The sequence below is a fragment of the Megascapheus bottae genome, chromosome 6 (assembly GCF_031878675.1).
Source record: "Megascapheus bottae isolate mThoBot1 chromosome 6, mThoBot2.hap1, whole genome shotgun sequence".
Classification (NCBI taxonomy): Eukaryota; Metazoa; Chordata; class Mammalia; order Rodentia; family Geomyidae; genus Megascapheus; species Megascapheus bottae.
The window spans coordinates 67,773,640-67,800,348 of record NC_143514.1 but is presented as its reverse complement, the minus strand read 5'-3'; the positions used below and the strand labels follow the sequence as shown (position 1 = coordinate 67,800,348).

General features: G+C 42.5%; 1 protein-coding gene across 1 annotated transcript; it reads left to right on the top strand.

Annotated features, from left to right (window-relative positions):
- Positions 1-387: 387 nt before the first annotated feature.
- Positions 388-26,144, top strand: Fam76a (family with sequence similarity 76 member A). The gene is made up of 9 exons (XM_090335465.1): positions 388-763; positions 1,893-1,957; positions 6,840-6,894; positions 8,739-8,891; positions 11,370-11,521; positions 15,909-15,995; positions 21,836-21,971; positions 24,196-24,297; positions 25,242-26,144. The coding sequence occupies exons 1-9, from the start codon at positions 683-685 to the stop codon at positions 25,326-25,328; spliced, it is 918 nt and encodes a 305-aa protein (XP_090191591.1). The 5' UTR covers positions 388-682; the 3' UTR covers positions 25,329-26,144.
- The last annotated feature ends 565 nt before the right edge of the window (positions 26,145-26,709 follow it).

Sequence of the window (26,709 nt, the reverse complement as noted above, 5' to 3'; positions counted from 1 at the left end):
GGAACTGTCACCTCTGCAGTGTCCTCCCGCGACGTCGGGGTGCCCTCCACAGGCTCCCTCGATTTTCAGGGGGTCTCTGGTGACGGAGGATTGCTTTCCCACCCCACCCCACCCCCTTTTCAGGGCGGTGGCCGGGTTCCAGTTCAACAAAGCCTCACCCTTAGCCCAGTCTCGCCCGTGGCGCCGCTGGCTCGCGGGCAGCTCCATGGCAACCGAAAACATCACAGCTTCTTGGAGATATCGCGAGAAGTCGCGGTCGCCCCCCCCACCCCCCGCGTGGTCCTGGAGGGGCGGGGCGAAGGCGGGAACGGGAACGCCGTGGGGTGGAGCCCGAGCGCTTCCGAGGTCCGGCGGCTCTTCAGGCGACGCCCCCGCGTGACTTGGCTTTACATAACCGCGGCCTCGAGCGTAGCCGTGGTGTACTCCGCTCTAGACCGAATCGAGTGGGCCGAGGCTCCGGGCCCCGCCCCTTGTGGCTTGATCGACGTCGAACGGAACCAGTGGACGGGCCTCCAGCGTCGTCGTCGGGCCCGCCCGGGTGCGCCCCGGCCCTCCCAGACCCGCCCGCCCGCCCGCCTCGGCTCGCCGCTTGTCGCCGCCGCCGCCCCCAGATTGTGTCTCCGACTGGCAGCTAAGTCGGAGGGCCGCGCCGGCTGGGCGGCGACCACGGCCTGGGCCTGACATGGCGGCGCTCTACGCCTGCACCAAGTGCCACCAGCGCTTCCCCTTCGAGGCGCTGTCTCAGGGGCAGCAGCTGTGCAAGGTGCGCGGGCTGGGGCGGCGGCCGGGAGCTCTCCGTTGTGAGGGGGGACGCGCGGCAGGGTCCCCTCAGGCAAGGTGTGGCCGGCCCGCCTGGCTGAGGCACCGCACCCCGCCGGGCTGGAGGCCCGGAGCGGCACGTGAGGGAGCCCGGGGCCCTCGCAGCCGGCGTGGCAGGGTGCTTAGCAACCGTGGATGGTTCTGGGACCCCGCGAGGTCGGGGGAGGAGGGGACGGCGTGTCCCTGGGTGGCTCCAAACCGGCCATCCGGGGGATCCGCTGGGGTTGCCCTGGTGGCAGACCGGGGGAACCCCACACAAGCATCCCTTGCCCCACGTGGGACTTAATTCCGCAATTGGGTACTGCCCTGGGAGGAGCGCCTCAAACTTGGACACTTCACGGGCACTTTTCATCGCGTCTCAGCCGGAAGTGGCAAAGCCTTAGCTGAAGAAAAATGATCCACGCCCGCATCTGTACATACTCACCAGCAAGCGTTATAAATCAAACAGATGGCTTCGTATCGCCCAGTCTTTGTCATTGACGTTGCTTCCTTCCACTTTACCTAAACGCAGGTGTTGAAAGGCAACAGCTAAAAGTCACCCAAGATGTTGAGATACCCTCAGATAATCCAGTTTTGCGTCTTTGATTTCTCTTGTCACTGATTGGCCTTAATCAGCCATGACTTTCCTCGTGCCATTCTTGTTTGCCAGGGCTGAAAGAACAGAGTGAGCGGTCTTTTGGCTCTTAAAACAATTGTATATAATTTAAAAAATATGTGTATATATAAATGATAAATTTTATATAAATAAAAGTGAATTTAATCTAGCACATTGATTTCACAAGTAAACCTGTATGATAACCACACAGTAGCAAAACCAACATTAGAATCAGGGCTTCCAATTCTTAGTCTTGTGCTTATTCATACATGTGTTTGTTGTAGAATTCTTCTGCCCACATCAACAGTTGGGCAGTGATGCAGATATTATAGAGTCAGAGAATAAGGCCCAGAAAGTTGTGACTCACTCAAACATAATGACTACGCTGGGATTACTGCAGTATCTAGATTGTCTTTTCTTAGAGAAGGTGTTTTCAGTTGTGAGTTCCTTTAAAAATTATATTCTCGTTTCATTTCAGGAATGTCGGATTGCACACCCTGTTGTGAAGTGTACCTACTGCAGGACTGAGTACCAGCAGGAGAGGTAGAGTTTTTGTTCACCATGAGAGCTGTTAATGGGCTTTTCTTAAGAGCTGTGTTTACAATTCATGTACAGATATATAATCAATTGAATTGTAATACACATACAATTATACATAGTCTGAAGTTTCCTGTTTATATTGAAAAGTGTATGATCCACATACCACTGTAGATAAAACCTAATGATTGCTTTTCATGGGGTGTCTTGATCTCAGGGCTAATGGTGCTGTTTCTTAAGCTCTAGACTGGCACTCTACCACTTGAGCTAACTTTTGGTGGTTAATTGAAGATAAGAGTCTCAGGACTTATACTGTCCTGGCTAGCTTTGAGCCACAATCCTCAGATCTTTCCTCCTGAATAACTAGAATTACAGGAGTGAGCCACTAGCTCCTGGCTACATTTTTTTTTTTTCTTTTAGTGGTACTGTACCTTGAACACAGCCTGTGCATTCACTAAGCTTTCACCATTCTTGTCTGTGGCACTGTGACTTGAGCCATATATATACTACAGGCATTTAATTAGAAATAAGAATCTTTTGGATTTGTCTGAGCTGGCTTGAGCCACAATTCTCAGATCAACCTCCTGAATAGCTAGGATTATAGCCACTGGGGCCTGGCAGATTACTTATATCTTTACTTTTAGTGCTAGAGATTGAATACATACGCCTGCTTAAACACATGCTCTACCACTGAAGCTAGAATCCCCTACTAATTTTTTTTTTTTGGTGCCATTCCTTCAGCTTGAACTCAGGGCCTAGGTGCTGTCCTTTTGCTTCACACTAGTGCTCTACCACTTGAGCCACGGCTTCATTTGTAGCTTTTTTGGTAGTTTATTGAAGAGTCTCACAGACTTTGCTGTCTGGGCTGGCTTTGAACTGCAATCCTAGTAGCTCAGCCCAGCCTCCTGAGTAGCAGGGGTTGTAGGCATGAGCCAGCAGCACCTGGCTGTTGCTTAATTTTTTTTTTTTCCAATCTAGGGGCTTGAACTCAAGGCCTAGACATTTCTCCTGAGCTTCTTTTTGCTCTACCGCTTGAACCACAGCACCATTTCCAACTTTTTCTCTGTATGTGGTACTGAGGAATCGAAACCAGGTCTTCATGCATGCTAGGCAGGCACTCTACAACTAAGCTATATTCCCAGCCTTTTTCTTTTATTTAATTAGCTAATTCTTTTCACTTAATGGACAATTGGCTCTTTGCAAATAAGGAAAATAGAAATGTCTGTTTACTCTCAACTACAACTTAATTAGTAAAACAGGGTTTGATCCAAGTGTTTTGTTTTGTTTTTTTGCCCCCCCCCCCAAGCTTCATTACTTTTAAGAGAGATTTTTGTGTGGGGGGTGGGTCATGGGGCTTGAACTCTGGGCCTGAGCGCTGTTCTTGAGCTCTTCAGCTCAAGGCTACCACCCTACTCCTTGAGCCTCAGCCCCACTTCCAATTTTCTAGTGGTTAATTGGAGATAAGAGTCTCATATTCTTTCATGCTGGATTCTTTGAGCTGAGATCTTCAGAACTCAGCCTCTGGAGTAGCTAGGGTTACAGTCGTGAGTCAGTGCCCTTGGTGCCTAGCAGAATGCATTTTTAAAAACTATATTTTTGTTTTGCCTTTTCTTTTTTAGTACTGAAGATTGAACCCAGGACTTTGTACTTGCTAGACAAGTGCTTTGCCATTAAGCTACATCCCAGCCCTAATACAGTTCTGTTTGGACAATGTTACCTTTTGTCCCCAGTTTTTTCTTCCCATCTTCACTCACAAGTTGTTTAGTTCATTTTCAACATAGTGTCTAGTGAGTACCACTGTTACATTTGTTCACAGTTTGTCCCTCCATTTCTGTGCTTTCCCCCTACCCTTCCAAAAAGATAAAGGACAAAACAAGACAGAAACAAAAGAAAACAAAAACAGCCACAAAGAAAAACTCTTGTTTCCATTTGATGGAGTTCATTTAGCTGATTTTATGTAATCAGAGGCCTTTCTGCATTGTGCTTTTGTGTTCTCTCCTAAGTTTGTTTGTTTGTTTTGTGGGTCATGGGGCTTGAACTCAGCTGGCCCGGGGTGCTGGCCCTGAGCTTTTCAGCTCAAGGCTACCACCCTACCCTTGAGCCAAGCCCCACTTCTCATTTTCTAGAGGTTAATTGGAGATAAAAATCTCAGGTCCATTTGTGCCCTGGCTGGCTTTGATCCTGAGATCTCAGCCTCCTGAGTAGCTATAATTACAGGTGAGAGTGAGGTACCATACCCAGCCTAAGTTTTTAAAGGTACTTATTTTTTCAAACTTGTGGTTGTGAATTTTTTTTTTTTCTGGTTGTGGGGCTTAAACTTGGATCTTTTTGACTCTTAAGAAACCAATCCCATAGCATTGAAACATTAGCTTCTTGCTCCAGTATACATAAACATAGAGCTTGAAGAATTCATGAAACTAAAGAAGATACTTTTTGGAAATGTGACAGTCTTGATAAAGATTTGTTAAGAGTAACCACATTTGAAACATACTTACATTTAAGGTTCATTATGTTACTTTTTTTTTTTTTAAAGGAATCTCATTGTGCCAAGGCTGATCTTAAACTCATCATTTTTCCTGCCCCTCATAAGTACTGGGATTACAGATGTTTTATACTGTGGCTAGAAAATCACATTTAGTGTATTTTTTGTTTTGTGGTGCTGGGGATTGAACCCAGGGCCTTGGATCTTCTAAGTAAGAGCTCTTTTGAAAGTGTCAGAAAATTGTCCTAGAAAATACTTCATTTAGGGGCCGGGAGTTTGGCTTAGTGGTAAGAGTGCTTGCCTAGCATGCACAAAGACCCAGGTTCGATTCTTTGGTACCACATACAAAGAAAAAGCTGGAAGTGGTGCTTTGGCTCAAGTGGCAGAATGCTAGCCTTGAGAAAAGCCCAAGGACAGTGCTCAGGCCCTGAGTTCAAGCCCCACAACTAGCAAAAAAAAAAAAAGAAAATACTTCATTTGAATTTTTTTTTTTTTTGCCAGACCTGGGGCTTGACTCAGGGCCTAGGCACTGACCTTGGGCTTTCTCAGGGCTAACTCTCTACCATTTGCGAAACAGCATCTGGCTTTTTCTATGTATGTGGCACCAGGAATCGAACCCAGGGCTTCATGCATGCTAGGTGAGCACTCTACCACTAGGCCACGCTCCTGGCCCCTTGAATATTTCTTTCTTTCTTTCTTCCTTTTTTTTTTGCCAGTCCTGGGCTTGAGCTCAGGGCCTGAGCAATGTCCTTGGACTTTCTCAAGGCTTGAGCTCTACCACTTGAACCTCAGCACCACTTCTGGCTTTTTTCTATGTTTGTGGTACCAAGGAATCGAGCCCTGGTCTTCATGCATGCTAGGCAAGCACTCTACCACTAGACCAAACTCTTGGCCTGAATATTTCTTTTTTTCTTTTTTTTTTTTTATTGTAATTAGTAAAAGGGTTACATGATATTTGCCAGATAGAAGGTGCATTAATTCACATACTACATTGATACCCTTTCACATGTCTTGGTACCCATTTCCCTCCCCCCCCCACCTGAATATTTCTTTTAAAGGATTTCTACTCTGAGATTGTGTGTATGTGTATCTGTATTATTTTGGTGGTACCAGGGCTTGAAATCAGGGCCTTGTGTTTGCTTGGCTTGTTTGATTGGTTGATAGTCTACCAATTAAGTGAGCTACATCTCCAGCCCTGCCTTTTGTTGGTTAATTAAAATCAAGTCTCTTTGACTTTTCTGTCTAGGCTGCCTTCAAACAGAGTTCCTCACGTCACAGCTTCTTAAATAGTTAGGATTGCACATGTATGCTACCAATGTTTAGCTTCTTTTGTTCATGTTAACTTTAATCACCTTCACAGAAGTTAGATTTTAATACCCTTTTCCTTTTAGAATATTGTTTAAAAATGTCCTTTTGTAAAAAACCTTACATAACTTTTTTTTTTGCCAGTCGTGGGGCTTGAACTCAGAGCCTACGTATGTCGTACTGAGGAATCGAATCCAGGACTTTGTGCATGCTAGACCCACTCCTGGACCTGAACTTGACAGGAATTGGATAGAATAGGATCAATAGAGTTTGTACTCTAAACACATATTTTCTTCCTTATCTTACTTTTTTGTTGTTGTTGTTCATTTGAATTGAAGAGACTTTCTTTCCTGGTGTTCATTTCAGTCTAACATCCTATTTTGAGAATCTTCTTTAGAGCTAGTAATTTTTCATAGGATACTTAACAGATGTCAAAATCAGAAATATCTCATTCTTGGTGCTGGAAGTTTGGCCTAGAGTGCTTGCCTAGCACAAAGACTCGGGTTCAATTCTTTGGTACCACATACATAGAAAAAGCCAGAATGGTACTGTGGCTCAAGTGAAAGAGAAAGCCCAAGGAAAGTGTTCAAGCCCTCAGTTCAGGCCCCAGAACTGTCACAAAAAAAAAAGAAAAAAAAAAAGAAAAATCTCATTCACTTACTAGGCACCAATGGCTCACACCTATAGTTCTATCTCCTCTAAAAGCTGAGATCTGAAACATCTTGGATTGAGGCTAACCCTGTCAAAAAAAATCTAATAGATTTTATCTTCTAGATAACCAGCAAAAAGCAGGGACGGAGATATGGCTCAAGTGATGGAGTATCAGCCAAGGAAGTATCAGGCCCTGAGGTTAAATGCCAATACCACTTAAAACAACAACAACAACAACAAAAAAAAAACATGCAAAACAAAATAACTCCATATTAGTAAGATCACAAAACTAATAAGTACATAATTAAAAGAATTCTTGGTAGTTACTCAAATATCAAGTGTCCAGGTTGTATTTTGCCTTGCCTTAGCAATGGAGCCAGTCCTTTGGCTTCAGGAGGAACCAATTTTCAGAGGTTCTGAGAAAAATCCTTGTGTGTCTTTTCTTAACAGTAAAACCAATACGATATGCAAGAAATGTGCTCAGAACGTGCAGCTATATGGAACGGTAAGTAGGATTTCTCTGATCCTAACAGTGAGTACCTAGTGAGTAGCTCTTGAAACTTTCATCTTCTCTGGACTATCAGAACATTTTTATTAGAAGAACTGGTTATGTTAATGTATTAGTGTTTCAGAGTTTGAACTTACTTGATACCTACAACTGTGAAGTTTCTGTGTGTGACTATAAAGTCACTACCAGAAAAATAATTTTTCTTGTATGACTTTGGAAACTGGCATAAATAAGGGGAAAGATAAATCCAGTGACTAGTCTTCTTAGTTTGGTAACAGTTGACAATTTTCCCTCTCTCTTTTTTTAATCTTTATTTTTTCCTTCTTTCTTTCTTTTTTTTTTTTTTTTTTGCCAGTCCTGGGCTTGAGCTCAGGGCCTGAGCACTGTCCTTGGACTTTCTCAAGGCTAGAGCTCTACCACTTGAGCCTCAGTACCACTTCTGGCTTTTTTCTACGGATGTGGTACTGAGGACAAACCTGGGTCTTTGTGCATACTAGGCAAGCACTCTACCACTAGGCCAGACTCCCGGCCTGGCCCCATTTTTTATTTTTATCTTTTGGTAGTTGTATAGAAGCATTGGCTTTTTTTTTATTATTATAATTAATAGAAGGGTTACATGATATTTGCCAGATAGGAGGTGCATTAATTCACATACATTGATACCCTTTCACATGTCTTGATCCCCATTTCCCTCCCCCCACCCCTACCCTTTTTTTTTTTTTTTTTTTTTTTGGTGCTGGTCCTGGGGTATGAACTCAGAGGGGGGCTATACCTGAACTTCTTTTGCTCAAGATTAGTACACTTGAGTCACTTGAGTCACAGATCCACTTCTGGTTTTTTATGGTAGTTGTTTTTGTTTTTTTTTGCCAGTTCTGGGGCTTGACCTCAAGACCTGAGTACTGTCCTAGGGTTTCCCTCAAGGCTAGAGCTCTACCACTTGAGCCACACTACAACTTCAGGCTTTTTCTATGTATGTGATACCGAGGAATTGAACCCAGGTCTTCGTGAATGCTAAACAACACTCTCACCACTAGGCCAAACTCCAAAGCCCCTTTTTGGTAGTTTAATAGAGATAAAAAGAGTCTCACAGAGTTTCTTGCCTAGGCTGGCTTTGAACAGTGATCCTCAGATCTCAGCCTCCTAAATAGCTAGGATTACAGACATGAGCCACTGGTACCGGCTTCAGGAGTTGCCATTGAACAAAGCAGTTTATTATAATAGGTCTTGATCAATGTTACCCCTTTCCACATTGGAAAACTTTTTTGGTGTTTTTTTTTTTTGATACCAGACCTAGGAATTGAACTCAGTACCTGGACACATCCCTGAGCTTTTTTTGTTCAAGGCTAGTGCTCTACCACTTTTGAGCCACAGCTCCATTTGTGGCTTTTTGATGGTTAATTGAGATAAGAGTCATGACCTTTTCTACTTGGGGTAGCTTTAAACTGTGATCCTCAGATCTCAGCTTCCTGAGTAGCTAAGATTACAGGTATGGGCCACCACATCTGGTGAAACAGTTCTCTTAATGTTAGGTAGAGATTTGGAAGCACTTGCTCATTTTGTCATAGCTTAGATGCTGTTGGATTTCTCAGAAAACTCATTATACACACCAGGGCTTTTATTATTTGTTCATTTATTCATTAAAAACATCAATAGTCCTTTAAAAAAAACATTATTATAGTGTTAAGAATTGGCCTTCATTTAATCAGTATAGAAGTAAATTTATGATATTGGGAATATAGGAATACATTTTTTTCCCTTTGACTCATAAACTTATAGGAATTACTGCTTTAAAAAGTATTTTATAACATACTTACTTCATTCTTCTTTTTCTCCCCTTTAAGCCAAAACCTTGTCAGTACTGCAACATAATTGCAGCATTTATTGGCAATAAATGCCAACGCTGCACAAATTCGGAGAAGAAGTACGGACCACCATATTCTTGTGAACAGTGCAAGCAGCAGTGTGCATTTGACAGGAAAGATGATAGAAAGAAGGTAAAGCTCTGCATTTTTCTTATTTTTTCCTTGGTGTGTGTGTGTGTTGGTCCTGAAGTTTGAACTCAGGGCCTGGGCTTTTGTCTCAAGACCAGCCCTCTACAATTTGAGCCACAGCCCCACTTCTGGCTTTTGTTTTTTAGGGAGGAGGTACGCGGGGTGTGGGTGGTTCATTGGCAATAAGAATCTTAAAGACTTTACTGTCTGCATACTCCATTTACAGATAGAAACTAAGGCACTGGTACATTAACTTGCTGAAAATCACCCAGGAAATAAATGACAGAACCAGTGTTTCAACTCATAACCTTCTGAGTCTAGATCACCCATCTATTCTTTCTTTTCTATTTCATTAAATATTTCAAATGTCTCCAGGAAATAGCTACTCTATTTCCACTGAGAGAAAAAAAAAATTGACACATGATAAAAGAAAACACATTGGGCCCAGAGCATAGCCTAGTGGTAGAGTGCTTGTCTAACATGCATGAAGCCCTGGGTTCAATTCCTCTGTACCACATATACAGAAAAAACTGGTAGTGGCTCTGTGGCTTGCATGTCAGAGGGGAACAACAAGAAGGCAGATAAAACAAAGGGAGGAGAAAGGAAGGAGATAAAAGTAGGCCAGTGCTACATTGAGGTCACACAGGCTGTAGCAAAAAGTCTGTGTTTTATACTACATACAATGAGAAAACCTTGGGCCCTTGGGCTTTCAGGAGAGAAGATACAGTTGGATTTACATTGAAGAAGCCCTCTTAGGCTGCTCTCTGCACCTACCTTTAAAGGCCTCAAGATAGGAAATAGGGTGTTCCTCTGGGTGGAGCTTGTAGTAGGGGACGAGAATGGCTTTATGAGGATGGAAATAGTGAAATTAGAGGAAATCGATAGATTCACATTGATGGACTTGCTGACAGGTTTGAGTGTGGGGAGCGAAAGAGGGCTTTGTTGACAAGACAGAGGCCAGGTGTGATGGTCCATTCATAATCCCAGGTACTTTGGGTGTTTTTTTTGTTTTGGTTTTTTTTTTTTTGCCAATCCTGGAGCTTCAACTCAGGGCCTGAGCACTGTCCTTGGACTTTCTCAAGGCTAGAGCTCTACCACTTGAGACACAGCATCACTTCTGGCTTTTTTTCTATATATGTGGTACCAAGGAATCGAACCTGGGTCTTTGTGCTTGCAAGGCAAGCACTCTACCACTAGGCCAAACTCCCATCCCCAATCTCAGGTACTTTAAAGGTAGACATTAGAGGTAACAATTTGAGGCTAGCCCAGGCAAAAGTTACTGAGATTGATTTATTTATTTATTACCAGTCCTGGGGACTGAACTCAGGGCCCAAGGACTGTCCTTGGGCTTTCCTCAAGTCTAGTGTTCTACCACTGGTTTTTCTATGTATGTGGTACCAAGGAATCGAACCCAGGTCTTCATGCATGCTATGCATGCATCGCTAAGCCATACTCCTGCCCCAGTTACTGCGATTTTTTAAATAATCCAGGTAGTACTGGTGGCATGTACTTGTAATTTGAGCTAGTTGAGAGTTGGGGTGAGGAGGCTTATGATTTGAAGTTAAAGCATGAGATCAGTTAGGAAGCATAAGTTCAAGGGAACTAGTAGGAACATGGTGGCTAGCGAACTGTGTACATATTCTTTTGTTTGTTTGAAATGGGGCTTATATAGCCCCAGCTGTCCTCAAACTTACAATGCTCCTGCCTCAGTCTCCTACGTGCTGGCCTTACAGGTGTGTACCACCATGCCTATTCAGTGTCTTTTTTTTCTGCCATTATAGTCATACATTTCTATGTCTATCTTAATGTACTATATTTTTGAGAATTGCTCAGAAAGTAGATATTATTTTCCAGTAGTACTCAGCTTTGAACTTTGGGTCTGTGCCTTCTAGTCAAGTGCTCTTCTCAGCTAACCCTTGATGCTCCAAGATAAGACAGTAGATTTTAAGATTTTAAATGGTCTTACCCCCACACACATATACACTCACATATACAAGTGAAATAATGCCTATTTTATCTTCTCCCTCTGAGTTTTCCTTAATGAGCAAGTACCATAGAGATATTTTTGTACTTTTTGAAATCCTTATGGGAAATTTACTCTTGTCTAATTGGTAGGTTGAAGAAAAACAAAACAAAAAGATAAATTAGTGTTTGGTTTTTTTTTTCTTTCTCTTTTTTTGGGGGAGGTCTTACTGTCTGACTGGGGTGTGAACTCAGCTTCTGCATGCTAGGCCAGCACTCTGGCTTGATCCACATGTGCAACCCTAAAGCAGTATTTATTAAACAATGTTTATGTGCTTGGCTGCAAGCTTAGTGCCTTCTATGAACATTATGACACTACATCCTTTGAGTAGCCCCCATAACTTGGCCAAGGTTATGCAGCATACAAGTGGCCCATCTAGAACCTGAGTTCTGTCAGTGCTCACATTCTCAGCCACTGCCCTCCATTTCCTTTTCTTTATTCTCTCTCTGGTCTTGCAGGTAGATGGGAAATTGCTGTGCTGGCTATGCACACTTTCTTACAAACGTGTCCTGCAGAAGACCAAAGAGCAGAGGAAACACCTGAGCAGCTCTTCGCGCAGCAGCCATCAGGAGAAGGAGCAGTACAGCCGCCTGAGTGGCCACTACAACAGGTGACCCCATTGCCTGGCCTGATAGATAAGCTCTGCTCCTCACACTGACAGTCCTGGAAGACACAGCTCATAGAAGCTTCCCTCTTTTTCTCTGTAATTACTAGCCTGTGGGAAGTAGCTAGCTTGCCAAATTTTACAATTTCTGTATCTCCCTTAAGGTATTAGGATTTCCTGGCACTGGGTTGAGGTTAAAGTTCTATAGAACTGCCAGGCACTGGTGACTCACTCTTGTAATCCTTAGCTTCTCAGGAGGCTGAGATCTGAGGATCACAGTTCTAAGCCCAAGCAGAAAAGTCTATGAGACTCTTATTTCCAATTAACCACCAACAGCCAGAAGTAGAGCTGTGACTCAAGTGATAGAGTGCTGACTTTGAGAGAGAGAGAGAGAAAGAGAGAGAGGGAAAGAAAATTTCACATGTTGTATTGTCAGCATTGGTGAGGGTATTTCTCCAGAACATTTCCCTTTCTAGGGAGTGCAATTTTTATATGTATATATTTTTTACCCAGTCCTGGGGCTTGAACTCGGGACCTGAGCCCAAGTCCTTGGGCCTCCCCAAAGCTAGTGCTCTAACCCTTGAGTCACAGCATCACTCCAGCTTTTTTTTTCCCTGTATATGTGGTACTGAGGAATCGAACCCAGGACTTGGAGCATAGTAGCCAAACACTCTACTACTAGGCCATACTCCTGACTCCTTATTGAGGAATAGTTTGCCTCTTGTGGGGTCCACTCAAAAGATACCCTTAGGCTCCCATCAAATTTAATCCTGGTCTTACCAAGTTTTCTGTGGGACTCTTGGACAATGTTTTCCCCCTGTGTAAATGAGGAAAATAATAGTATTGCCTCATGGGGCTGTTGTGAAGATAAATTATATAGTGCATGCACAGCAATTAGTTTGACAACTGCCATGTAGAAAGTACTCAGCACATTTTAGTTATTTTTTTAACATTATTTTCAGTATGAATTTGTTTATTCAGTAAACATTATAAGTGCTTTTATAAGCCAGGGACTCTACTGGGAACACAGAGATAAATAAAGTCATGCCGCTCTCCAGAACTGTGCCATCTGATAGAAAAGACAGAATTATAACCAAATCATTTTGGGCTAATGAAACAAGTACCACAGTGTGGAAACATGTCAAGATTCAGGCATGAGAGGCAGTCGTAATTAACTGCCTAGGAAGTCAGGTAAGGCAGGCTTAGAGGAAAGCTGGTGTTTAACTCTCTTGGAAAGAATTGAAATCATCAAATGAAAACTGGGCAGAGGCACCCTACCTTGAGGAAATGGCATTTGCAAAGAATTGGTGGGCATAAGTCCATAGAGAAGCTGGAAGAATTCTAAGTCCTTTTACACTACTGGAGCTTGGGGTTGGAAGCTGGGGAAAGGGAGGAAAGGGTCCAGACCTGCTCAGCACCGTGACCTTCATCCAGGAGTTAGTGCAAAGCCACTAAAGGATGGGGTCCCTTTGGAAAAGACCAAATCTGTATTAAAAAATTATTTACCCTGACTAGTGGGAAGTACATTGAAAGAAAAAGGGTGAGGGCGAGTAAGAAAAACTTTTTTTGCAGCTCATTGCTGGTGGCTTGTGCCTGTAATCCTAGCTATTCTGGAGGCTGAAAATAGGAGAATGGTAGCTGGGTGCCGTGGCTCACATCTGTAATCCTAACTAATCAGGAGGCTGAGATTTGAGGATTGTGGTTCAGTGCCAGCCCAGGCACTAAAAAGTCTGTGAGACTCTTACCTCCAATTAACCACCAGAAAACCGGAAGTGGTACTGTGGTACAAAGGGTAGGTGGTAGCTTTGAGCTAAAGAGCTCAGGGACAATGCACAGTCCTAGAGTTCAAGTCTCACAACTGACCCAAAAAAAGAAAAAATGGGGGGTCAGGAATTTGGCCTAGTGATAGAGTGCTTGCTTAGCATGCACAAAGACCTGGGTTCAATTCCTTGGTACCACATACATAGAAAAAGCTGGAAATGGTGTTGTGGCTCAAGTGGTAGAGGACTAGCCTTGAGAAAAGCCCAAGGACAGTGATGAGGCCCTGAGTTTAAGCCCCAGGACTAGAGAGAGAGGGGGGGGGGAGGGGAGGGAGGGAGGAAGGAAGGAAGGAAGGAAGGAAGAAAAGAAGAAAGAGAAAGACAAAAAAGAAAAAGAAAAAAATGGGAGAATGGTGCTTCAAGGCCAACCCTGATAGAAGAGTCCAAAAAGTCCCTTGAACTTTTTAAAGTAGCAGAGCACAGCAGTATGTGCCTGTCATCCTGGCTATGTGGGAGGCCAAGACTGGGAAAATCTTGTGTCTAGGTCAGTCCAGGCTGAAAAGTCCTCAAGACTCTGTCTCAATATAGGGAAGCTAGATGTGGCACTTGCCTGCCATCCCCCAAATAGTTAGAATCTTAAAATAGGTAGATTGTGATCCAAGCACATGCCTAGACAGGCAGTGAGACCCTATCTCAAAAATAACAAGGGCCTGGAGCTGGAGGCATGGCTCCATGACAGAACACTAGCTGAGCATCAGGTACCAAGTTTGAATCCCAGTTCCATCTCCCCCACCAAAAAAAAAAAAAAAAAAAAGCCTGGCTGGAGGCAAGTAAGCAGGAGCCCAGCCCTGAGCTTAAACTCTCGAACTGCCGAAGAAGGAGGAGGAGGAAGAGGAGGAGGAGGAGGGGGAGGGGGAGGACGAGGAGGATGACGACGACAAGGATTACGATTATTTTGGGGGAGGTTGTTTGGGTGGTAGAGTACCTACCCTTTCTCTTGCTCTGAGTTTGGTCCCCAGCATCTCTGAATAAATAAATAAATAAACATTGCTCTTGGGCCGGGAGTTTGGTCTAGTGGTAGTGCTTGCCTAACATGCACAAAGACCTAGGTTCCCGGGTTTGGTTCCTTGGTACCACATACATAGAAAAAAGCCAGAAGTGGTGCTATGGCTCAAGTGGTAGAACTCTAGCCTTGAGAAAACTCAAGGACAGTGCTCAGGCCCCAAGCCCAAGCCCAGGACTGGTAAAAAACAAAACAAGGGCCGGGAGTTTGGCCTAGTGGTTAAAGTGCTTGCCTAGCTATGCACGAAGACCCGGGTTCGATTCCTCGGTACCACATACATAGAAAAAAGCTGGAAGTGGTGCTGAGGCTCAAGTGGTAGAGCTCTAGCCTTGAGAAAGTCCAAGGACAGTGCTCAGGCCCTGAGCTCAAGCCCAGGACTGGCAAAAAACAAAACAAAACAAAACAAAAACATATAGCTCTTGTGTTTCTTTCCATAGGGAAAAGTGGAGTTCAGTTTCAGAAGCTGAGTTTGAGGTAGCAAGGAGAGTTTTGGGGGGTTTTTTTGTTTTGTTTTTTGTTTTTGCCAGTCTTGGGCTTGAGCTCAGGGCTAGAGTCCTGTCCTTGGACTTTCTCAAGGCTAGAGCTCTACCACTTGAGCCTCAACACCATTTCCAGCCTTTTTTTTTTTCTATGTATGAGGTACCGAGGAATCGAACCCGAGTCTTTGTGCATGCTAGGCAAGCACTCTACCACTAGGCCAAACTCCTGGCCCAAGAAGAGTTTTATTAATCTAAAACTCAGAGAAGGGAAGAGAGATCTGAACTCATAGCACTTAAAATAGAGAATACTTTAAAAGTATGAAATCCTATAGCCCTGCCCCAGAGTTTAATTTAAGCTCATTGGTCTGGGCAGGAAGCAAGACCCTATGTCAAAAATAACCAGTGTACAAATGGCTGGAGGCATAGCTCCGTGATAAAGGACTTGTCTAGGAAGTGCTAGAGTTCAAACTCCAGTATTGCAATAAATTTCTCTCTCTATAGATAGATAGATAGATAGATAGATAGATAGATAGATAGATAGATAGATAGATAAGCTTTTCAGGTTTTGTTTTAGGACCAGTTTTGGCTGAGCTTATTGAGGCTGACACTGGTATTTATTGTGGGACTGAAGTAGTAGTAGATTCATAAATACAAAGAGGAAGACCAGGAAGGAGTTCAAGTACATTAACCTGGTTACTAGTCACAGGTTTATTACTAGCTGTATATCAGTTAATCTTCAGGGCTCAGTTTTTACACAGTAGGAATAATCCAGATCCATAAGGTGAAAGATGCATGTGAGACAATGAATGTAATGTTTAGGTGCTTATAAAAGTAAGACAAATTATACTAACTATGGAAGTTCTGTTCTCGTAGTTATTAATGAAACATGATATTTTAATTTAGGCTGATGATGGTTTTTGGTCTTATGGAGACTATCTACCCAACTATCCAGTACCTATTAAATAGTCAAAACTAAGAAGCTGTTACACAGAAGAGCTACTGTCTTATGTGGGTCCATTTGACAGATTCATTGTGTTGTTTTCTTAATCTTTGATGTCTAATGTGTGTCTCTCTATTTTTGCCATTAAAAGCCAGAAAACACTTTCTACATCTTCAATTCAAAATGAAATACCAAAGAAAAAGTCCAAGTTTGAGTCAATCACAGCTAATGGAGACAGGTGAGCCAGTTGGGATATGTGCACACACACACATCGCAATGCATACACGCTTCTTGAAACAGGAGTTCTGTTTAGGATATGCTGGGAGCTAGTCTGTAGCTGTCATAAGCCTTTCGTTGGTGGTGTTCTACCCACTTGATGGCTGATACATAAGCTGTACCAGTGACTGTTTATCAATTGAAGCTTGTCATTAAAATATAAGAAATTGTAGCTGGATTTAATACTAGTTCAATTCTGAAGTCCTAAATAATTCTCCATCCCAATTTTAAGAAGTCAAGTGCTAGGGCTGGGAGTTTGGCCAGGAAGACCTGCCTTTGATTCCTCAGCACCACATACATAGAAAAGCTGGAAGTGGTGGTGTGGCTCAAGTGGCAGAGCACTTGTCTTGAGAAAAAAGCCCAACGACAGTCCTAAGGCCCTGAGTTCAAGCCCCAGGACTGCCAAATTAAAAAAAAAAAGTCAAGTGCTGCATGGTGATCTATACCTGTGTTTCCCTCTAGGCAGGGCATGGATTGGTTTGAAGAGGCTGAGGTGAGACATGATGTGCTGGGTTATTTCAGAATTTGTAGCCTTCAGAAAATCAGCCAGTGCATTTTTAAATATTTGTAGCACAAGATGGATTATATTTTGCTGCCCATTTTACTTCTTGAGAGTTTTTTTTTTCTGCTTCTAATGCATTTTGAAAAAAGCATTCTGATGACTGATGATGCTTTTTTTTTTGGTGGAGGGGAGGGCAGCCTTTTATTACTGTAAGCCTATATACCTGATGAACACATGTTAACATATTATACTAAGCCTGTATGGGTGTGTTTGTATAAACTCTATCTAGTCCTGGGACTTGAGCCCAGGATGTAGACATTGTTCCTGAGCTTTTTTTTTTTTTTTTTTGCCAGTTCTGGAACATTGAGCACTGTCCTTGGGCTTTCTCAAGGCTAGATCTCTACTGCTTAAGCCACAGAACCATTTCCAGCTTTTTTCTATGTATGTGGTACCAAGGAATTAAACTCTAGGCTTTGTGCATGCTAGGCAAACACGCTACCATTAGGCCATGCTCCCAGACTAAGATGAGTCTTCTGTACTTTCCTGCCTGGCCTGATTTTGAGCCATCTTCAGATCTCAGCCTCCTGAGTAGCTTTATAGGATTACAGATGTGAGCCCAGCTTATGGTCTTGTATCTGAAATAATTTATTGTAGCTGCCTCTTAGTATGTTTTTGAGGATTTTGTGTGTGTGTGTGTGTGTGTGTGTGTGTGTGTGTGTGTGTGTGTGTTGGTATGGGGCTTGAACTCAAGGTCTCATGCTCTTACTTAGCTTTTTTTATCAAGGCTGACACTTTGCCATTGAGCTATAACTCTACTTCTGGTTTTGTGCTGATTCATTGAAGATAAGAGTATTTGTCTGCTTACAGGTGTGAGCCACTAGTGTTTGGCTATCTCATAGTCTTTAATCACAGTCCATTTTCCCAACTGCACTTATAAAATATTCATAGACTTTTGGGCTAGATTATAGCTTAGTGATATAATGTTTGCCTAGTCTATATGAGACTACAGATTTAAGCCCCAACACTGAAAAAAAAAAACTATATTCTTTTAAATGCATGCTTTTTTTTTTTTTTTTTTTTTGCCAGTCCTCGGCTTGAGCTCAGGGCCTGAACACTGTCCTTGGACTTTCTCAAGGCTAGAGCTCTACCACTTGAGCCTCAGCACCACTTCCGGCTTTTTGCTATATATGTGGGGTACTGAGGAATCGAACCCAGGTCTTCGTGCATGCTAGGCAAGCACTCTACCACTAGGCCAAACTCCCGGCCCCCAATGCATGCTTTTTTAACTCTAGATTTTTTTTTTCCATGTATCCTATAAGTTTTCATCAATTTTTCCATATGATCACATTCCCTTTTCATTAGCATTAAGACATATTTAATTGTTTCTTCTTTTATCCTTTATCCGCTAGTCTTCCTTATTGTAGACAAAGCATATTACATTAGCTTTCTCTCATGGTTTAATATCTATAATAATTTAGTCTTTTTATTTTTTTGACCAGTCCTGGGGCTTGAACTCAGGGCCTGAGCACTGTCCTTGAACACTTTTTGCTTAAGGCAAGCACTCTGCCACTTATGCCACAGTACCACTTCCAGCTTCTCTCCCTCCCTCCTTCCCTCCTTTCCTTCCTTCCTTCCTTCCTTCTTCCTTCCCAGTTCTGGGGCCTGAACTCAGGGCATGGGCACTGTCTTGGGCACTTTTGACTCAGGCTAGCGCTCTGCCACTTCAGCTACAGTGCTACTTCCAGCTTTTTTCTGTGTATGTGATGCCAAGGAATCAGACTCAGGGGTTCGTACATGTGAGGTGAACACTCTACCACTAGGCTATGCTCCTGGCCCCCAGCTTTTTCTGTGGAACCTAGGAATTAAGCCTAGAGCTTCATGTATGTTAGGCAAGCACTCTACCAGTAGACTACACTCCCGGCCCTAACTTAGTCTTTTGAGTTTTAGTATTTTACAGAATCCCTCACTTACCTCTCAGTATTTTATAATTTGTTTGTTGAGATTGTATCATTTCAGTTTGAAGAAAACGGGAGTTAGGTGTGGTTTTCATTCCTTGAGAAAATGTACCAGCTACTTTTTAGTGTTACTTGTTTATTTTTTCCATTGGCAATGTAGAAGCAGCCTCCACAGTCAGCAACAGCCATCTCACTTGTGGCTTGTTGTTTCTAAAAGACCCATATTTCCTTGTAGCTTCACTTATTCTCCTGAATTGTTCCTGAGTACAAAAGATTGTTCTTAAATTAATAGCTTTTAACAAAAAGTTTCCCAGAGAAAGTAGGGCGTTCCCTATCATTGGAGGTATTTAGAAAAAAGCTGGCTTTTCTATCTTACTAACCTAGCTGTCTTTTTCATTTATCTAACAGTTGTTATTGAACTAAGGCATAAGACTCAGAGAGATTATATTCTAATACAAGATAGAACTGGTTTTATCAACCATTCATTGGTACAAGAAGACTCCTCTCTAGAAGGCGGAGCTGGGCATTAACTTTTTTTTTTTTTTTGTCGTTTGTGAGGCTTGAACTCTGGGCCTGGGTGCTGTCCCTGAGCTCTTCAGCCCAAAGCTCCCCCCTACCCCTTGAGCCACAGCGCCACATCTGGTTTTCTGGTGGTTAACTGGAAGTAAGTGTCTCTTGGATTTTCGTGCCTAGGCTGACTGCCCCGCGATCCTCAGATTTCATCCTCCTGAGCATGAGCCACCGTTGCCCTGTGGGCCTTAGCTTTTTGGCTGTGGGAAATCACCATCTCATTCTTCTTGCTTTATTCATTGCTGTAGTTAAAGGTTTAAATAATACTTAGATTGAGCAGGGGGCCAGTGGCTTTTGCCTGTTATTCTAGTTACTCAGGAGGCTTAGTTCTGAGAATCACAGTTCAAGATCAGCTTGGGCAGGAAGGTTCATGAGACTTTATTTCCAATTAACCACCAAAAAGCTGACAGTGGCATTGTGACTCAAAGAGGTAGAGGGCTAACCTACCTTGAGCAAAAAAAATAAAAAATAAAAAAATAAAGCTCAAGGAGAGCACCCAGGCCCTGAGTTCAGGCCTTACCAACAACAGCAAAAGATTTAGGTTGAAGGAAGACAGGTCCTCACAGGTCCTCAGTTGAGTCCTAGAACAGATGAACAGATGTAAGACTACACCTAGAAGGGCATCTCCAGCTATAATGGAATCTTATTAATCTGCATCTACTTGTTATTATCTAATAATTGATCTCATTTGTCAATAATGACAGCATTCATTCTTCCTCTGACATTCTTCTTATGCTTTATGTAGATGAGTGTGGGAGCGTGCATAGCGTGCGTATATGTGCGTGTGCATGACAATGATCTTGACAATGGATGGTGTCCTCCAATCTACCATACAAAACTTTGCATTGGTGCCGGTGGCTCATGCCTGTAATCCTAGCTACTCAGGAGGCTGAGATCTGAGGATCAAGGTTCAAAGCCAACTCGGACACCAAAGGACTTAAGACTCTTATTTCCAGTTAACCTCTAGAAAAAGGGAAATGGGGCTTGGCTGTACAGTAGGGCTTCTTCAGCCTTGAGCTGAAGAGTTCAGGGACAACACCCAGGCTCAAAGGTAGGGCGGTAGTTTTGAGCTCTTCAGTTCAAGGCAGAAGAGGGACAACACCCAGGCTTAGTTCAAGCCCCATGACCCACAAAAAGAGGAAGGAAGGAAGGAAGGAAAAAGAGAAAGAAAAGTTTGCATTGGTAACTATATCCAGTAGTCAGGCTTGCTACTTGGGGTTTGTTTCTTCCTGTGTAGAGAAATGCTGGTGGTCAGATGTGGTATAAGATAGGAAAGATCCAACCACAGGCAGAGCCACAAGGTGTTGCTCTGTTGATATGGGGACACTCACTCTCCCTAAGGCTTTCCTAAGCCTTTGGAAAAGGACTTTAAGCTTGTTTTGCTTTTGAGTATCCTGAGAGCCACTTGACTACTTTGTCAAGCTGCCCACAGTCTACTTACTTTGAGAATTTACTTTTGATTTTGCACTTGCTCTGCTTCAATAAATCTTGCTTTGTTAAAACTCAGAAAGAAAAGTCTCTCCTGAGAGGGAAAAAAGCCTTCCTTCCTTTGGTGATTCTCTAGAGAAATAGCAGTGATCCCTTGTTTGGGGTCTGAGGCGCCTCTTAACCAATCCCTGAAAGCTGTGGGTCCTCACCAGGTAAATTGTTCATTGTATGTGAAGACAGTTTGTTTTGGGTTTTTTGTTTTGTTTTGTTTTTTGTTTGTGTAATTTCTGGAGTTTACAGAATCCCCAAATAGGACTCTGCTAAAAGGACATAGATTCCACTTGGGACTTGGACAAAATGGAGTGCTCAGGTGCTGTACCAACTGTTGGAAACCATGATTGTGGGGTGGTTCTGAAGTCTTCTCCGATTTGTTCCTATCCTGTTACATAATTCTTTTTTTTCTTTTAATGAGATAGGATCTTACTGTGTAGCCCAGGCAAACCTAGATAGCTCAGTTTATATACCAGGCTGGCCTCAAACTTATAATCCTCCAGCCTTCATCTCCTGAATGCTGGGATTACAGGTGTGTGCCATCATGCCCAGGTGATACAGTTCTTGACAATGTAAATAACATCCTGAAGGACAGTTGTAGCTTAGGTGAAGCTGGTTTCCTTCCCATAAGCCTCATCTTTGTAGAAAAGGGACTGGCTGTACCTCATCATAGTGCAGAGTCTCCTATGCTTACAATTGAAGATTGTCTGATTTCTAGAATTCTAAGGAAGTTAATCACAGCCATGGCTGTTTCAGAAGTAAAACATGGGGATTTTAAATGGACCTGAAACAATGTTTGTGGCTCTTGGGATATAGTATCTAGTTTAGTAGTGAATGTGACAGAGGTGCTATCAGGTTATTTGTTTTGATATCCATTTTTTTTTTTTTTTTTTGGCCAGTCCTGGGCTTGAGCTCAGGATCTGAGCACTGTACTTGGGATTTCTCAAGGCTAGAACTCGACCGCTTGAGCCTCAGCACCACTTCAAGCTTTTTTTCGATTCCCAAAGAATTAAAGCCGGGTCTTCATGTGTGCTAGGCAAGCACTCTACCAGTAGGCCAAACTCCCAGCCTCTTGGTATCACCTTCTGACTTCCATCTTCTTGGTACAGTTTGAGTTCAGCCAATACTGTTGAACTTTGTAAGGATGAACCACCATGCTTGATGCTGGGAATTCAAATAGTTTACTCCTGTCCTTAAAGGGTTCTCAGTCACATGGTCTAGAGTATATCATCAAGTAGAGAAAATTTGTCCATCTTAAGTTACGGGTTTTTTTTTTCCTCTCACTTTCTTGCTTAGCTTCTCCCCGGATCTGGCTCTGGACTCACCAGGCACTGACCACTTTGTCATCATTGCCCAGCTGAAGGAAGAGGTGGCAACTCTGAAGAAGATGTTACATCAAAAGGATCAAATGATCTTAGAGAAGGAGAAGAAGGTATGGCCAGAAAGATCTGAGATTAAAATTGTGTGGTTTGAGACAGGATAGTAACTGTTGGACCTGTTTCATATGGTTAGGTACATTGACGCTTTCAGAGATTCTCATGGACACATGATTCATGGGATGGCATTACATTGCTCAGTCTACCTCAGCCAAGACTTATCTTCCTCTGGTCCAAGAATTGTACTCCCTCTTGAAGGGAGCTTCTTACATTCTTATTCTAATTCATGCTTATTATTTCTACTTTACTTTCAGGTTCTCAGAATATCTCATTTTGTTTTAATAACTAGTAGCTTCTTCTTTTTCTTTTTGGTGTCAATAGTGGAGCCTGAACTCCAGGCCTGGTCTGGTGCTGGGGCTAGTGCTGTGCCACTTGGCTTTTTGGTGGTTAATTGGAGATTAGAGTCTCATGGCTTTTCTGCTGGAGCTGGCTACAAACCTCAGTCTTTAGATCTCAGCCTTTCCAGTTCTAGGGGTTACAGCTCTGAGTTACCAGTGCCCGGTGTTGTTCTTTCTCTGCTGTGTGTAGCTTCATCCTGCCAGTAAGCAGAGATTCATAGGAAGACCCACATTCTGTCCACTTTACTGTGTGACTGACAGATGAAAATGGACCCAAGTATATTCTTACAGACAATCAGAATGACACTTCTACTGCTTTGAATTAAGGCTTTGAACAAAGTCAGACCTATTCTTTTAGTCCTATTCTTTTAGACCAAGGTCATACTCTCTGATGTGAGACATCATGATTTGATAGGCATCATGCCTCCTTATCTCAAGCCAGATAATCTTAGTTATCTTCCATTTCTCTGCTTGTGCCCAGATTGTTCCCAAGTTGCTAGCTCTTGGCAACAGTGAAACTTAAATGAAAAGGCTGGGTGCCAATGGCTCACAACTGTAATCCTAGCTACTCAGGGGGCTGAGATCTGAGGGTCACAGTTCGAAGCCAGCCTAGGCAGAAAAGTATCTATGAGACTCTTATCATTAATTAACCACACAAAAAAATAAAGTGAGGCTGGGCACCAGTGGCTCAGGCCCCAGATCCTACCTACTCAAGAAACTGATGGGCTGGGTTGTAGCTCAGTGCCAAAGCGCCTGCCTAGCAAGTGCAGCGCCCTGGGTTTAATCCCTAATACCAAAAAAAGAAAAGACAAAAAAAAAACCAAAAAGAAACTGAAACCTAGAGGATAGTGGTTCAAAGCCAGTCTGGGTAAAAATGTCTTCAAGACTCCATCTCCAGTTATCCTGCAAAAAATTTGTAGTCATGGCTCATGTGATAAAGCAACAGCTATGAGTGAGAACTGGATACCTGGAGGACTTTTTTTTTGTTTACTATTTGTTGCTGGGGCTTGATCTGCTATCCCTGAGCTCTTCAGCTCAAGGCTAGTTCTCTACCACTTTGAGCTACAGCACTACTTTTGGTTTTCTAGTGGTTAACTTGGGGTAAAAGTCTCATGAAGGAGGCCAGGAGTTTGGCCTAGTGGTAGAGTACTTGCCTAGCATGAACACCTGGGTTCGATTCCTCGGTACTACATACATAGAAAAAGCCAGAAGTGGTGCTGTTCTTCAACTGGTAGAGCTTTAGCCTTGAGAAAACCCAAGGACAGTGCTCAGGCCCTTAGTTCAAGCCCCAGGATTAGCAAAAAAAAAAAAAAAAGTCTCATGAACTTTTGTGCCCAGTCTGGTTTTGTACTACAATCCCAGATTTCAGCCTCCTGAGTAGCTAGGATTACAGACATGAGCCACCGGTACCTGTCATGGATATCTGGAGTTTAAGCCCTAGTACTGGCCCAAAATAAAAGAGTCTCTTAAAAAAACAAAACAAAAACAAAAACTGCAGGTAGTGATATATACTTACAATTCCATTTACCCAGAAACTAGAGGCTAGAGAATCTTGAGTTTTATACCAGCTCAGACAAAGTTAGTGACACTCAGGTCTTGCAGACATGGCTCAAATAGAGTAGTGTGCTTGACTCGCACATACATAACTTGGGTTCAGTCCCCTGTACCACAAAAGAGAGAAGAAACAAAGACATGTACATGTATTGTTTCCTGTGATCTTTAGGAAACAATAGAATCCCATTGGCTTGGATGTAGGTAGGGTTCTGCAGGAAAGCCTTAGATTTCATCTCCTGGGGGCCATGTATCTCTGGTACCAAAACTTTCCTCACACAAAATTTCTTGTTTTTTAGTTTATATGTGTTTTGTTTTGTTTTTCCTTCAGATTACAGAGTTGAAGGCTGATTTTCAGTACCAGGAATCGCAGATGAGGGCCAAAATGAACCAAATGGAGAAAACACACAAAGAAGTCACAGAACAATTACAGGTAACTTTACTTATATTTACAGGTACTTGGATGATTGCATTTAAAATAATCACCTCATGTTTCTTCTCATGAAATCTCCCTTTTGGATATCTTTAATTATTTTACTCTATGATATATTTTGCTTCTTTTCTCTTAAGAACCATGGCTGAACGCCAGTGGCTTACATCTATATTGCTTATCGCTACACGGGAGCCTGAGATATAAGGATCACAGTTCAAAGCCAGCCTGGATAGAAAAATTTATGAATTAACTACTAAAAAGCTGAAAGTGGAGCTGTGGTTCCAGTGGTAAAGCGCTAGTCTTTAGCAAAAAAGCTAAGCAACAGTGCCCATGCCTGAGTTCAAGTCCCAGGACAGGAAAAAAACAACACACAGTGGAATTAATAAATGAGTTCCTTGATTTTTTAATATACCAAGTATGATTCCCGGTGTATGAAGTAAAGATTATGTTTACTGAACTCATTAAAGTGTGTCAGATTGGTTTATATTGCATAAAGTATCCTCTTAATGATTTTCGTGTCTTGTTTTTCTTTCTAGTAGGACTTGAACTTGAGGCCTTTCCCTCTCATATAGATTTTTTTTGCTTAATGCTGATACTGTACCAGTCACTGCTCTACTTCCAACCTTTTTCTGGTTATTTGGAAATAAGAGTCTCACGTTCCTACCTAGGATAATTTCAAATTATGATCCTTGGACCTCAGCCTCCTGCATAGCTAGGATTATAGGAGTGAGTGAGCCACCCATGCCTGTCTGAAAAGCATCCTTTTGTTTCCAAGAGTTCTAAGAGATTGAGGCTCTCAATTAGCTTGTAGTGATTACTATTTTCCCTGAACTAAATATCTAGCCTTAAAGACTTTCTTCCTTATCTTCTGCATCTGTTTCCTTCACATCTGCATGAAAAACCTATCTTGCTATTAACACTGATTTTTTTTCTTCTTCTTTTAGGCCAAAAACAGAGAGCTCCTAAAGCAGGCAGCTGCCTTGTCTAAGAGCAAGAAGTCTGAGAAGTCAGGAGCTATAACCTCTCCATGACAGAGCACCCAGGGTTCCCAGCAGCAGATGGAGTCATCCTGGGCTGGAGACCTGGCTGCTCTCTGGAATTGCGAGCTTTCTTAAGAAATCTCTATTTTATTACAGCTATCCTTTGTGTGACTGTTGGAGGCTGAATGGAAACATCTGATTTGTGCTGTGTTATGACTGCATGCTTGCGTGTTTGGGGTTTCAAGCTCACTTTTTTCTTCCTACCTCCTCCTGCCTTGTCCTTTTCCTCTCTCTTCCCTCTGTCTGTCGTTCCATTCCTCCCTCCATTTTTCTCTTTGTACTACTTTTTTGGTGTTTTTTATGTGTGGTGGTCACTGCTCCATGTTTTATGTACAGTGCTGTTTTCTGTCCATCCTTGGGTCCTGCTATACCCAGGGGCAAATTGTTTGCATTCATTGTTTATCACTGCCACTCTCTGAACTTTGAAAACTGCCACCTTAAGACTTGGTACAATGAGAGAGGCTTTCTCTCTCAATAAAGCTTTTGCTTCAGGGTATCCTCGGGGTTTTTTTTTTTTTCCAGGTATATTATGTATGAACTTTGTACTATGTATAGCCAGAGTTTTATTTATTTTTTAAAAAAAGAAACTTTTTCTTGATAAAGGAATAATGGTAGCTGAGCTAGTTCTTATAAAAGTGATGTCTCTTGAAAATAAGAAGTCCTATTCTCTAGCTTTTAGCAAAAGAATCAGATGGTTTCTTGTTACCTTACAGTCTTAAAAAATGATCGTTAAGTTGAAATATTTGATGTAGAAGTACAGAGCTAAGTGCCTTTTGGAGTGTTTTCTTGGAGGAGCATTTAAAGAGATATTTGAGGAGGTTGCAAAGATTTGAACAGTCTGTCTTTTTTAAAGTAAGGGCAGAAAGAAAGATTGTCCAGGTTCTACTGGACACTTCCTCACCCCTTTCCCTACTCTTTTATGTGATTGATTCCAAATTTTCTCACTGCCACTTCTTAAAAAAAAATACCCTTTACTTGCTTTTATCAATTATCATACTGGACAATTTTCAGAGATTTTCTTTTTTACATTAGCATATTCAAAACTGGCCAATGTCTGGACATCAGGGAATCAGTATGAGCTGCTCAAGTGTAGATTGGGAGAATATCACTTCTCACCCCTTGCTTATTCTGGCCTGTGCAGCCCCTCCTTTTAATGGAAGTATATGGAAAATAGATGCTACTCAGGAGCAGTGCAGCCTCTACCAGCGTGTATGTGTCCTGTCTTCCCTTACTGACCCAGTAGGTCCAATGGGTTGACTTCTTAAGGAAAAAAGATTTACATTTTTAGTCATATTCTCCAGGTTCCTCTATGTGATGTTTGTGAAGGAAATTGAGAATGTGTAGTATATGTCATGAAACAGAACAAAACCAG

What these genes read in the sequence shown, in the direction of transcription:
- Fam76a (XM_090335465.1), top strand. Translation starts at nt 683, where the DNA reads ATGGCGGCGCTCTACGCCTGCACCAAGTGCCACCAGCGCTTCCCCTTC. An exon ending in GGAAAGATGATAGAAAGAAG is followed by an intron (nt 8,892 to 11,369) that starts GTAAAGCTCTGC and finishes CTGGTCTTGCAG; the next exon opens with GTAGATGGGAAATTGCTGTG. An exon ending in CTGAGTGGCCACTACAACAG is followed by an intron (nt 11,522 to 15,908) that starts GTGACCCCATTG and finishes TGCCATTAAAAG; the next exon opens with CCAGAAAACACTTTCTACAT.